Source organism: Bombus pyrosoma, linkage group LG18 (assembly GCF_014825855.1).
Source record: "Bombus pyrosoma isolate SC7728 linkage group LG18, ASM1482585v1, whole genome shotgun sequence".
NCBI lineage: Eukaryota > Metazoa > Arthropoda > Insecta > Hymenoptera > Apidae > Bombus > Bombus pyrosoma.
The window spans coordinates 2,317,223-2,331,962 of NC_057787.1; the positions used below are offsets into that span (position 1 = coordinate 2,317,223).

Sequence of the window (14,740 nt, forward strand, 5' to 3'; positions counted from 1 at the left end):
TAAATATAATTTCGTAATTTTGTAATCTAGTCATAATGAAATAAATTCTTTGTTGTAGACAATAATATTTTAATTATATAAAATGTAATATAAATATATATATTGAAGTATTATTCTCATATTGTAAATTTATGTTCAAATAATTATAAATATATAATTTATAATTATTATGTGAAGCCGTTTGATTAATTATATCTTGACATATAATTATAATCATATTTTAATCTATTTTTGAATTCCTTACAGTTACTCGCCAATATGGAATTTTTAAATTGTGCGCAATTTCCAATTTACCAACTTATATATCTTAAGATTCCTGTTTAGTATTAATGGTAGTTCATATCTACTTTTCTATCGCAAATTATATTCTCATATAATTAATATATTTCTTATATATTGATTATACACATATGATTGTTGAACTTGAAAATTGGTAATTTTAGGAAACTTAATTTTGCTGACCTTTATGTACAATAATGATAAGAGATAAAAGTATGGTATCAATCATATCATGTAATTAAATTTTGTTGAAAAAAAATCGTCGACATTTACTGGCCACTTTTTCGAAACGCCATAGCTTGATGGAAAACAGTGAAATTATATTTTGTATATCTTTAAATATAATTGTAAGGTATACATTTATTAACTAAAACCTAAAACAAACATGCCCTCCTATATCTGTTTTATCTAAGGATGTTATGGAATAGACAACAAAAGTAAAATATCATTTCGGTTCGAAAAAATAATCCTTATTTTGTATAATTTAATACATATTGGTATACGTAATGTCGATGACAGAAGATAAATAATAAAAACAAAATAATATTTGACTATTTATCGTAATATGATTCCTTGTAATAAAGAAACTGTCGGCCTCGTATGTACACTTTGTATGCAAAGTGTCTGCAATGGTGCATCGGTTTGATAATGGTAAAAATAATGTTTACCTGAATGATATAATTGTGCACACATGTATATCTATAATACAGTGAATAGAATGGGAAAGCAAAACGGATCTTGTTGGTGGTTTGTGAAAGCCGCAAAATGGATACCAGTTATTTTTATTTTGACGATTGTCTTATGGTCGTATTATGCTTATGTGGTGCAGTTATGTTTTTGTAAGTGTTTTCATAGATTTTTTCTTCTTAATAGCAAACATTTTGTAACAAAAATAAAATTTCGTTATTATTTTCAATCTATAATATACGTAAAAACTTTTTATATATATCATGTATACTAATTTTGTCTCTTTTTCCATTTTAGATACTGTAGATAATTATGTTCAAAAAGGTTTGTACAATTACTAATAGAATATTGTTAATAAAAATATACTTCTATTAAAAATTTACTGACTTTATTGTATTTTTCTTTTCCAACAGCTTTTTATTTGTTTTTTTACCACATCCTGTTTCTATTATTTTTATGGTCTTATTGGCAAACTGTATTTACAGACCTAATAGAAATACCATACAAGGTAAATTTTGATCTATACAACAATTACAATATAAAAGTAACATATGTGTATAAAATATTAATAAAATGATGTTTTGTGCAGTTTAAAATACCAGATGCAGAAATGGAAAAATTTCATCAAGCTGGAACGGAAGAAGCACAGAGGCAAATCTTAGAGAGATTTGCACAAGGTCTTCCAGTTACAAATCGCACTATGAAAGGAGGTATAATGTTTATTTTTTGATATTTGTATATTAAGGAAATGTATTGTATGTAAAATATATATTTTAGTCATACGTTTCTGTGAGAAATGTCAATTAATTAAGCCAGATCGAGCACACCATTGTAGTGTATGTAGTACATGTGTGTTAAAAATGGATCATCACTGTCCATGGGTGAACAATTGTGTAGGTTTCCACAATTATAAATTTTTCATGTTGTTCCTGGCATATGCCCTTCTTTATTGCATATTCATTACTGCTACATCTTTACAATATCTTATACGTTTTTGGAAAGTAAGTATACAATTCTTTTAGATATTTCTGCTAAATTACCTGTTTTAATAAATTATAAAAATTATAAAAATATAATTTAATTAAATTTTTTTAATGTTTTAATGTTTTATTATTTCTTTTTTAATCTTTAAATATAATTAAAATGTATATAAAAAACTTCGTACATTGTTTCTTAATCTTATAATAATGCAAATATTTTCTTCATAGGGGGAATTGGATGGAATGGGTAGATTCCATCTATTGTTCTTATTCTTTGTCGCATTGATGTTTGCAGTTAGTTTAACTTCCCTTTTCTTTTATCATTGCTACCTTGTTTTACATAATAGATCTACATTAGGTAATTAAAAGCATGTTATACAAAAATTATTTAATGTTTTATAAAATACTTGTAATATGCACTAAATGTTATGAATTATTTGTAGAGGCATTTACACCACCTATGTTCCGCACAGGGAAGGATAAGGATGGTTTTAGTCTTGGAAAATACAATAACTTCCAAGAAGTTTTTGGTGATAATCGTAAACTATGGTTCCTTCCTATTTTTACTAGGTAAGTTTAACAAGTATTTAGCAATTCACATTTCAATATAGTATTCCTATCATAATAATATAATAAATATAAGTTTATCATAAGACTATGAACCATTTGCACAATATACAGACGTGATGAATTTAGTACACTTGTTGTATTTATGTAGTAATTACAATTTATACTTATGAATCATGTAAAAGAGCATGTGTATCCTAATATACATACATGAATGTATATATAATATAATACTGCAAATTTATAAATGTTATCGTCTCATATGTATATTTCAGGAAATTTAATTCTTTCTATTATTAAATATAATGATAGTAAATAGTACTTAGATATACAGATGTTTTCACCTATAGCACTATCTGTTGTACTGTATGCTTTTTTGTTAAGTGGTAGTATAGTTTCATGGAAAAGTAATATTATATTCTAGATAAAAGTGAAGAAAATGGTAAAAATATAAATAACATATAGGGTGTTTCATGCAACTGTCCCATGGAACAAGTCACAGCGTTAAAGCAGTAGAAGATAGAAGAAAATTTGATTATGCAAAATCGAAAGGTATTGAATGATACGTTATGTGATGTGTGTGTCTTCTCCAAAAGTAGTAATATTACAAAAATTTCAATATCACCTTTATTACTTTTACATTACCTTACATTTTTTTATGCACCATTCAATGCAATTTTTAATTCTCTACAAAAAGGTATTAACCTTTTTGGATTGAAAAGTTATTAGTTTAAGAGATATTTTAACTTTAATCTTGTAAAATTTATCTTATAGAAAATAAGGAAAATATTAACAAAAAGATACTGTGTTGTCTTTCCTTACAATGAGTTGAAATCTTTGAAATGCCACTACTTCCGGAAAAGATACATACACAACGTGATACATCTCTCAAAATCATTTAATTTTTCTAATAAAATTTTTTTCTATCTTCTGGCGTTTTAACGCTATGACTTGTCCTGTAAGACAGTTGTATAAAACACCTTGTATAATATAGATTATATAAACTGCCTTAAAAATCAAATTATGTAAATTAATTTTGTACTGCATTCAACATTAAATATCAAAGATAAGTCAAGAATGATTTTAATTTTTATTCATAATACATATTACATTTTAATAATACATATCATTTATTTTTTCAATAATTCTATATTAATTTATGTTTGTCATAAGTACATAAATACAATAGTAATTGCCGTTAAAACGCGATGGATACGTTGAATGTGTTTTAGTCTCGGAAATGGTGTCGCCTATCCAGTACGTGCGCAACATCAAGGCACATCCAATACTTATGACTCCATGGGCAGTACCCGAAACAGGTCAGCATTATAGAAATCTACAGTGCCAATATAATGATAGTTATATATAAACCTTACTATGGAACTCCTTAATATTGTTGATTGAAAGGCAGTTAATATTAAAATAAATAATATATATTGTTATACATTTGAAAAATGTTTAAATACTTTATAGGAGAAGAAGTGGGAAACATTTTCTTCATATCTTTTTGGTAAATTTATGCACTTCCTTTTTTACGGAACCATTTTCTTTCAGTTATTATTTATTTTATACAGAGTTCCAGAGTAATAAAGTTACATATATATATTTGCTTCACGAATGCATGCAAGTACTTATTTTATTTATGCTTTTATTCAATTTTATTTTAAAGGCCAATGTTATATTTAAGAACTTTATTGAATTATTATTAACATTGAGAGTAACATAAAATTGATAAAATTACAATTTTGATGTTATAGCTATATGTATCTAATACTCTTATTAACTGTTGATTGATGAGGTGCGTGTTCTGTTATTTGTTGAAATGTGTTCTGCAATAATGAATTTTAGTCAATATAATATTAATTTTCTATGTTGAAAAGTGCCATTTTTACAATATTAGCGAATAATACTACATTTATACTACAATGATAAAGTATATTAAAATTTATTTATATATTTATAATAAGATTAAGGTTTTATTTTATATATATAATCTGCATACAATTATTGTGATGGATTGTAAAATAGGTGCTATGTTTATTTTTATGCAAAAATGTATATTTTTTGTAGATGCATTATATTGTGTGTTAATAGAGATTATCAGTATAATTATTTTACTATCATAAAAAATATTGTGCATCTGGTTCTTGCAAATTGATATTTATTTGATTCTTAGAAGTGGCGTAACTATATTTAACATTATTTTTTCTGTGTGTATACAGTTTTTATTTATGAATAGTAAATCACAAATAAACGCGAAGAAAAGCAAAAAATATATTGAAGATATTAGAAGCTATATAAAATTCTAAAATCAAAACATTGCATAATTTTTACATATTTATCAGAGATAAGTAGATACGCTACCTCTAAAAATAGATGGGATTACATGAAGTAGAAGGTAGGGTGTGGGTTACAGTTTTGGCGATGGGGTAAACTTTCCTGAACGGCTGTGCAATGAAGACACACATACTCTGTTGGGGCATACTACCCAACAGTGGGGTGATGAGACTGAACTTGACTCTCCACCTCCCTATGGGTCACAATCAGGTATTGTGTAGTCTGGAACCCCTATTTTGAGGCAGCGCATTAATTTATATGCATTATCCAAGTACATGATACTTTTAGTACAAAACTCATATTAGCCACAAGAGTTCTGTAATCATCTAAGTAATAGTACGTACTAATGTCAGCTCACATTTTTAATCTTTTTTTTTATCACAAATAAATTACTATCATTGCCTCATAGAAGGAAAGATATAACATTTATTCTGAAATATTTTAAATGTAAAATATAGGGATAATTCTAGAAAATTATCGTATTACATTCTTTTTATTTTTATCAATAACAATAAAATAAACAGTACTATAAAGATAAATTGGCTTAAAAAATTATAAAAATTATGAAAACTTACAGTTTAACTCTTCTTCTCTTACCAAAATCAAACCATTATAGTATCAACTAATAAAGAGTTTATTATGAGCTTATATTTTATGTAAGTACATTATATATTGTGTAATTTTTTCTAAAGCAAACTTAGATAATAATTTAATTTAATAATCAATATGACTATATACTTAAAAAATAGGAAAGTGTGTAGTAAATATGTAATATATACATTTTTTATAATAATTAATGTAAACATAATAAGTAAAACAAAGAGGTATGCCTAAAAAAATATATGAAGGTATGAATTATATATTAATTTTATGTTATTACATTCGTTATTTACGAATTTATTAATTTGTAGGATATGTGTAAAATACTATTTATGAGATAAATATGTAGATAAATTTTATTGTCCATTATTGATTTAAAAATGCTGTAATAAAAAAGAGATAAATAAATTGATCAAGTTGAAACATTCAACGTATTTACACATAAAGGATTTTATATTTAATTAACTTTCTTCTTATAAATAATTAATTTTGATTTAATACAATCTATCATTTTTGTTCCATTAAAGTTGGTTACTGTGCATGAACGTAGAATTATATCTATAGACATGCATGTCATAATATATAACTTTAGGATTTATATATATATATAAAATACTATATATTATTGTATAATATGTGTATATATATATATAATACTATATTAATATATAATATAATATAAATATATTATAATATTAAAAAAGTACATATATATGTTAATATATTGCATAAAAGTTCACTTTTGTCATTTTGTAATTGTACTATGTATTTTCATAGTAAGCTATACTAACAGTGCTTGCTTATTGTAACTCTTTCTTATTGTATACTTGAAGAGATGTACGTCATGTTAACATATATAAAGTTCGTTTACTATTTTAAAAAATACATTTACATTTTCTTGCTCTATTTAAAATATAACACACTTATTTTTATTAATACTATAGAAATTTTCTTTAATTTATTCATATTACTAGAATTTACATAGTTATGCAAATATATCTCCATATCAATGTGTGTGTATTTAATATAGTAATTAGATTGAGTTTTTGACCACAGGTCTACCATTGATCAAATTATATTGCTAGAAGAAGCTACATTTTTGGCACTTGGCACTGGGTAATATCAAATTGTTTGGTCCAAAGTATATTAATTTTTTAAAATGTTGTAATTGATAAATATTGTTTTTTAACATAACACATATATGTTTGAAAACATATTGTTTGACATATGAAACGACATGTTCATTGTAATTATATAAATATCAACTATTATTTTTGTGAATAATAATTATTGGAAACATTTTTTAATTATCTTAATATGTGTATTTTATGATGTGAACTATATTTGTAACGTAAATTGTCATAAATAACACAGAAAGTTAGCTTTTTATATAATAAAATTTATTGTAAAATATATTGATCAGAGAATTTATATATATATACATATATATTTACTTCATTTTAAATTCATCTATGGCAAAATTGAGTTTTGTATTATTGCATGTTTTTTGTTTACAAACACTAACATTTAATGCTTTTTTTTTAAAGTGTAATTTGAATCATTAATATGTACAGTAATTTTTATATATTATATATAAGTTATATATAATTATGTGTCACAGCTTTCTTTATATTTTATTTATTACTGCTTAGTCCGTGCCTTTCGGCTTTGGACGAGCTTTCGGTTTTACATCTCTTTTATCTATTTCGCTTCTTATATATCAATCTCTTCTCTCTTATCCACTCTGTTATGTTGCACTCCCTTAATTATCCTATCTCTAAAAACTAAAAACTATTGAAACTTTTGGGCTTTTGTCTCCTTGCTGTGCATCCTTATTGTCACTCCTCCCCATCTTGTATTGCCCTTCTCTTCTCCATTATTGTTTTTAGTTCTGTTAGTCCTTCTCCAGTCTCGTTTAGTATTTTTTCTGTGTCCTTTGGTCCTCCCGTTATTTCGCATTCTTCTATTACATGTCTCAGGTCTTTTTCTTTCCTTTTACATTCTGCATCTTTTTTCTCCCTCTTCTTTCCAGTATTCCCTTGCTTTGGTCTCGTTTCCACATGTGAATCTTGCTAATATTTTTCTGTCCTTCCACTTCATCCTCCCTTCTAAGTATTTTGATAACTCTTCTTTGGTGATTTTTCTATAATGTATGTTATATTTGGATTCCCTTATCCTTTTCCTCCTCTCTCCTGCTTCGCTCTTTCTTCTTTCTTCTATAATTTGGTCTGCTGNTGCTCTTTTCCCTTCTTGGCCATTTATCCAGTTTCTCTATCTTTCCTTTATGCACTCCTTTACTAGGTCCTTTTTTGATTCTAAGGCTTTCTCTTTGTACCTTGCTGCTCTTCTTAATGCTTTTTCTTTGATTTCTGTTAACTTGCATTCTTCTATCAATACATAATTTGGTGTTGTCATATCTAAACCTAAGATCCATACCACATATCTTCTTTGTATTCTATCCAGTCTTTCCTCCATGTTCCAGCTCCATATCTCTGCTCCAAACAGCGCCAAGCTCTCTACCAGTGCTCCAAACCTCTTCATTCTCCTCTTGTAGTCCTGTTTAAAAATTCTTTCTCCCATCCTTTCTCTATTGTTGCTCTCTTTTTCCTGTCTTGTATGTGTTTCTCATCACTGCCGTTTTTCTGTAGTATGTACCCTAGGCATCTTATCTCGTCCACTTCTTCTAATTCTTACTCTCCCCATTTCCATTTTCTCTGTCTCCTTTTGTTCTTTCTTTTTTCGAAAACTACTATCTTGGTCTTTTCGATGCTCAGTTCCAATTCGGTTTCCTTTAAAAATTTTTTGAATCTCTTTAGCATTTCCTTTAACTCCTCTTCTCTATCCGTCATCAACACAATATTGTCTGCATATTTCAGTGACCATACCTTTCTTTCTCCTACCACTATGCCCAGCTTTCTTTATATTTGATATTGTACTTTTAGTAAACTCTTTTAATATAACTGCTAATATAAATTTATTTGCATAACAAATATTTTTAATCAATCTGTATATGTGATAAGTAAATTTATTGAATATTCTTTAAAATATTTTACAGCTCTGCTATGATAACTCGTGCAACAGATGCCAATCAACCATTGGTGGACGCAGCTGAAGTTGTTTGAAGCAGCATTTAAAATTTATTATTCATCTCTTTATTATTGACAAATATTTCTTGTTAACACAACCTAATTTTAAAGTCTTTATATAAATCCTTTGCACTTGCTATCTTTTTTAATTAGTCCTTCTGCTAAATGCGATTCTATTGATCTTAGTAAAGCCTTCTTAGTTTTAAGTCTGAAGTTAAATATTTTTCAGTAAACTTTTTTCTCTGTAGATATTTTTATGAACTATTTATTATTTTGCTAATTTGATAATTTTCTTGCAGTATTTTGATATACAAATGCAAAGGATTAATACTTAGATTATATTTATTACTATAGATTAGAACATTTATAGTTCTGTATACATTAATACATATTATAAAAATTATTGACAGAAATTAGAACATAAAATCTGCAGAAAATTTTTAAGATTTTAGGTATGTATAAGTAACATTCTCATTACTTACAGATATTATTGCATATAGCAATATATGTAATTCTGATCATAATTTACAATGTTTCATAGATATTAAGTTGCTGTTAATAATTGATGCCATTGAAATGTGAAGAATATAAAAATGATTCGGTGATACATACAAATATTTATAACTAAACAAAAGAAATGTTGCCATTGAATTTAATGATTTTATAAAGAAATTATGAATTGAAGTTACTATAAGGTAATAAATCTGTTATCATTTTCAAATTAAAAATATTTAATAATGGTTAAAATGAAATATTAAAATGAATTTTATTTATGTTGTACAAAATAAGTTTTAATCACATTTGATGTAAATTCTATAACATTCTCTATTTATATTTGTTAGATATAGTTATGTTACATAACTAAAAAACTAATACAATTACGTACTTTAAAAATATTATTTCATATTAAAAAGAATAAAAACAATTTTAAGGATATTTCTTCGTTTTCTTATATTCGAAAATATTTCATTATAATGATTTTTTCATGTATTTTATTTAATGCAGCTAATTATAAAATTACTTAGAAATTAACGAATATATAATTATTAATAAATTAATAAATATAAATATATAATTAAAGATTAATAAAAAATTAACTAGTGAGTTTTGAACAAATTTATTTTTTACTTACAACAATAATATTCTTATTAAAATAAGATTAACAATAAAGCTGGTATCTTTTAATATAACATATACTTTATAACTGACAAATAATATATTTACATTACTAGGACAAATTTATGGTTTATAATTTATATTCTTTATATTGTTTACAGATCTTATTGAAATATAATATATCATGTAACATCAGTAAGATATAAAGGTACTGGATAACAGTACTAAATAAAAAAGTATTATTAGTAAATCTTATCTTGTATACAAAAGCAGTGATAGCACTGATGACACAATTGTGTAAATTTAATAGATGGTAATCAAACACTAAAAATTTACATTTATATTAGTAATAATGGTTATGTTCAACTTAATCATAAGTGAAAAAAATAAGACTAATGTGCAAAGAAATAACTTTAGTAGGAAGTATTAACATAAATTTGACTTATTCATTGATTTTGTTGTGTATATAAAGTGCATAATAAAGTTATATTGTAATAGAAGCATGACAAGTATATTGTAACACAAAATGTATTTGACTGTTGTAAGAAGAGGTACTTAAGATTTCTTTAAACAATGATAAAAAATAAATGATTGTTATATTATAAATGAAAATTTTCAATATATAATTGTAAAATGAATCTTATAATTCATAACCGTATTTTTGTATCCAACGTAATCCATCTACTGATGACGATTTTGGACAATATTCTAAACCTACATACCCATCATATCCTTCTTTTTCTAAAATCGAAAGAACATATTCATAATCTATTTCCCCAGAAGTATCAGGTTCATGTCTATCTGGTACTTGAGCAATTTGTACATGACCTATAATGATAAGAAAATATATAAATTTCACTTGTATATAAATATATGTATATATGTATATGTAATTAAGATAAATCACATACCGATGTATGGTAGAAGTTCCTTGATGTTTTTGGTAATATTGCCACAAATATGTTGTAAGTGAAAGATATCAAGTTGTAATTTTAAATTTGGCTTATTTATCTTCTTTACTACATCTAAACCTATAAAAAATGTTATATTAATGACTCATTCACATCTTTCATTAAAATTACTTTTGTATTAGAAGGTTACCTTTCTGGAAACTATTCATATAATAATTTGGTACGGTGATATTATTAATAGGTTCTATAAGGCCTACTATTCCCTCTTTTTCAAATTTTTGCAATGCATATAAAAGATTTTTTACATACACATCATCATTGACAGTTGTTACTTTATTTACTTTGCCTGACATAATATGAATTCTAAAAAGAGATTGTATAAAAATTTAAACGAAAAATTCTTTGTTAGAAAAAACAATCATTAATGATATCAATCAATTTAAACAATTTCTTTTACCGTTTACAATTTAATGCTTTTGCATATTCTATTGTTAAATCAATGCTTTTTTTAAAGTTTTCTTCTTCTCCAGGTATTGCTGCAAATCCTAACTCTCCTTTTGAAACATCACCTACATATTTATAATAAAATGAAAGTTATGCTTTAATATAAGACTATTTTTCTTGCCATTATTTGTATAATGCTTTACATTAGTTGTAATTGTTAAATACATACCTGTAAACACGTTTATAAGAATTTGTTCAACATGTGCATTTTTTTGGGCTTCTGATACATCTTTAATGGAGAAACCAAAAGGAAATCCACTTTCTACTGCTCTAAAACCAGCTTCTTTTGCCAATTTATATCTTTCAATGATAGATGGTGCCTCTGTGAACATAAAGGATAAATTGGAAGCAAATTTAAGGCTCATATTGCTTATTTTTCTTTTGTAAAGGTTCTGGAGGCTCTAACTATAATTACTGATAGAATGACTACTGTTTATTGCTTAATATTTGAGACATTATATAACTTCTTATCTTTTTATCAAGAAACTAATATCCTAACAATGTGTAGAGTCAAGAAGTATTTTTTATACATGTGTATATATGATTCAAATTTTGGTTAAACAATCCTGTTTATATCCGATGAAAGTCTATTTTTCTGTTTTGTATTATTTCACCAAAAAATTTGTTGTTTTTTATTGGTTAGTCATAATTAATCATTATACTAACTATACATTAACCTTAATAACACATCATTTAATAAACAATTAAATTTAAAAAGATGTTATATTTAGCTAAGTATAATAAATGAAAAAATAATAAATTATATAAAAATATTTAATCATAATTAATATTCATTTAGCCTTTTATTCATATTACACAATAATTCGAATTTTAAGTACTATATTCATAACATTTAAAGGAAATTATAAAATACTTTTTTATTGTAAATCATGTTTTCATTAGAAAAAGCATTGTAATATTACATACAGATGTATTAACAAGTATGTAGTGTGTAAATAAATGGTCAATATTTTTTTATAAATATTTTTCTTGTTTGACATGAAGTTTAATGAAAAAGCAATGTAATATAACACTATAAGCTAACAACATAAGAATTAATGAATAATTAAATGTTTTATGTATGTATATATGATGCTTTATGTATTATCACTCGTCATCGTCGCGAATACCACCGCCTGGTACTTTTGGTCCTCCTGCACGTTTTGCCATTATAATCTGATTGACTTTAAGTACAGTACATGCAACGCCAACAGCATATTTTAAACCCCATTGTTTTGTTAAGAATAAATCCAAGATTCCAGCTTCCACTGTATCTATAAGACCCGCTTTTTGCTATAAACAAATATAGTTTCCTTTAATATACACTAATTACATGAAATTATTGAAATTTTACAAAAATTTTAAGTAGATACATAGCAGAATACGTACATCAATGTCAAAACCATAATTCTTTTTGTCTTCCTTATGCGCAGCATAAAGCTTGGATAGAAGTTCAGATGCATGACTTCCACTATTTTCCGCTAAGGTTTTTGGGAAAATTTCCAAAGCTGTTGCAAATTTACGTACTGCGTACTGTTCTAAACCTGGTAAAGTATCTGCGTATGTACTGAGTTGTGCGGCAAGTTCAATTTCTGTAGCACCCGCTCCTGGAACAAATCTCCCATCTCTTGTTATTCCTTTAAATGTATTGACTCCATCATCAATAGCCCGTTCAATATCATCCATATAATTTTCCGTAGATCCCCGAATAAGTATAGTACTAACTCGACTATCTTTGCCATTTATTGCAAACTTTACTACTATGGTGTCTCCAACTTCGTCGATATATACCGAATCTGCATACCCTAATTCTTCTTTCGATGGTGGAACCTTAAAGCAAAAATGATTAGTTAAATCTTTACAACATGTTTAAAAAATAACCATTACAAGAAAATTATTTACCAATTTTGGAAGTGCAGTAGCACCAACAGTTTTACATAATCTCCTAACATCAAATTTACTAGGTATACGAACAGCCATTATATTATATTTGTTCATGTAGTGTAAAGCCATATCTCCAAACTTTCCTCCTGAAACAATCACAGTAGCTCCACTATCAGCAATTGCTTTTATTTGAGATTCTAATAAGGATTCCTCTCCTCTAGAGAATTTCATCAGTTCATCTGCTGTTTTTATCAATACTGTTCCTTTTGTTTCAGTTTGTATAACGTCTATAGCACAAGTATAGACAGCAATTTTGGTATTATCTTTTCTTGTAACATCTCCTTCAACTTGCCTCTTAAATACCATTCCCTGTACAACCTCAGAACTAGATATACCACTTCCCAGTATTTTACAAACACGTACATTATCCACATTAAAAGTAGATTTTTTTGGTAAAATAGAAACACAAGCTTGTGCAACAAGAGAAGTAAGAGGTTCTTCATTTCCATATTGCTTACTCATAATAGCTGTTTTAATTCCCAGTTTTATTTGTTTTTCATCTTGATAATCTTTTACTTCATAGCAAACTAATGTTGGTAATATTTGCAAAGCTTTTTCCAAGGAAGCTTCATATCCTTCAACTATTTCAGATGTAGTAATTCCCTAGTATATAAAATATTTATACCCTTTTAGTATATTTGTAATTTGTAAAATTAGCAAATAATATCAGCACTTATAATTTTGAAATTTTACCAAACGAAGTAGTTCTTCTGCAGCTTCAAGAAGTGCTCCAGCAAAAATGATTACAAAATTGGTACCATCGCCAACTTCTGCTTCTTGCATTTTTGATGCTAGAACTAACAATTTAGCAGCTGGGTGTTCAACTTCCAATTCATTAATAATTGTTGCAGCATCATTTGTGATAAACAATTTCTCTATATGATTAATTATCATTTTATTCATGCCATTTGGACCATAAGCAGTCCTTACAGTTTGTGCAAACTGCTTACATGCTGTTATATTTCCATATACTGCTTCTTCCAAACCTGAGAAATACTGATTAAAGAGAAAATGCATATTAGTTATGGTTATGAATATTATATTTAATTACTTAGCTATACTTTAATATTAACCAAAATAAATTAAAAATCAAAACTTTTGGTTCTACTTGGTCTTTGGTATTGCTTAAAATTATTACTTAGAAGTTATTAATCATATTTAAAACATAAAAACATTTAGAAGTTCGTCATGTAATGATTCCAAACTTATTCATAAATTTATCATTGAAGTTTACATACAATTATATTAACAATCTATAGGCTATAAACCGGCTGTAAATAATGTAAAAAATAAATTTAAAAATATCGCAATTTTTTAATTTTTTGAGAATATTACATTTTTAAGCATATTATAGAAACATGTACGTCAAACGAATATAATATGTCTATAAAAGGTAATGTTTGATGCAACATTGTGTCATATTCCAAAGAAGACATCTTCTGAGATAATTTCATATTAGCTTAATAATAAACACGTAATTCTTAAAAAGTATTTTATACTTACGCGGGCACCTTCTTTGAGCATTTGGGCCATGCCCGGTGCTTTTGGTACATGCAAAGCCATGATTATTTTTATAAAAATTAGAAGGTCCTTATATTTCACGTGTAATTCAGAATTAATACCCTAATTTAACTTTCCGTCATAAATCATGAAGAACCCAGATCTTTCCTTCGAGGTTTCTACTATAACGACATCTCTCAGTGCTAATTCTAATTTTATAACTAGATAA

General features: G+C 26.2%; 4 protein-coding genes across 7 annotated transcripts; 1 reads left to right on the plus strand and 3 right to left on the minus strand.

Annotated features, from left to right (window-relative positions):
* The first annotated feature begins 527 nt into the window (after positions 1–527).
* LOC122577254 (palmitoyltransferase ZDHHC2-like) lies at positions 528–8,673 on the plus strand. 4 transcript variants are annotated; one of them, XM_043748436.1, is made up of 10 exons: positions 528–1,118; positions 1,264–1,290; positions 1,380–1,474; positions 1,556–1,676; positions 1,744–1,967; positions 2,175–2,304; positions 2,390–2,516; positions 3,746–3,832; positions 4,930–5,060; positions 8,506–8,673. In XM_043748436.1, exons 1-10 carry the CDS (start codon positions 971–973, stop codon positions 8,514–8,516), a joined length of 1,101 nt encoding a protein of 366 aa, XP_043604371.1. In that variant the 5' UTR covers positions 528–970; the 3' UTR covers positions 8,517–8,673. The 4 variants fall into 4 exon arrangements, with proteins under 4 accessions (XP_043604371.1, XP_043604372.1, XP_043604374.1 ...); XM_043748437.1 differs by lacking the exon at positions 4,930–5,060 and adding an exon at positions 6,507–6,566; XM_043748439.1 differs by lacking the exon at positions 3,746–3,832.
* On the minus strand, positions 7,686–8,496 carry LOC122577260. The gene has a single exon (XM_043748446.1). The coding sequence runs from the start codon at positions 8,028–8,030 to the stop codon at positions 7,722–7,724; it is 309 nt and encodes a 102-aa protein (XP_043604381.1). The 5' UTR covers positions 8,031–8,496; the 3' UTR covers positions 7,686–7,721.
* A 1,609-nt stretch (positions 8,674–10,282) lies between the features above and the next one.
* On the minus strand, positions 10,283–11,670 carry LOC122577259 (putative hydroxypyruvate isomerase). The gene is made up of 5 exons (XM_043748445.1): positions 11,237–11,670; positions 11,021–11,132; positions 10,754–10,926; positions 10,564–10,683; positions 10,283–10,480 (listed from the first exon to the last, which is right to left on the minus strand). The coding sequence occupies exons 1-5, from the start codon at positions 11,430–11,432 to the stop codon at positions 10,293–10,295; spliced, it is 789 nt and encodes a 262-aa protein (XP_043604380.1). The 5' UTR covers positions 11,433–11,670; the 3' UTR covers positions 10,283–10,292.
* A 181-nt stretch (positions 11,671–11,851) lies between these two features.
* Positions 11,852–14,672, minus strand: LOC122577253 (T-complex protein 1 subunit theta). Its single transcript, XM_043748435.1, has 5 exons — positions 14,515–14,672; positions 13,705–14,007; positions 12,970–13,614; positions 12,457–12,897; positions 11,852–12,360 (listed from the first exon to the last, which is right to left on the minus strand). Exons 1-5 carry the CDS (start codon positions 14,572–14,574, stop codon positions 12,175–12,177), a joined length of 1,635 nt encoding a protein of 544 aa, XP_043604370.1. The 5' UTR covers positions 14,575–14,672; the 3' UTR covers positions 11,852–12,174.
* Positions 14,673–14,740: the final 68 nt, after the last annotated feature.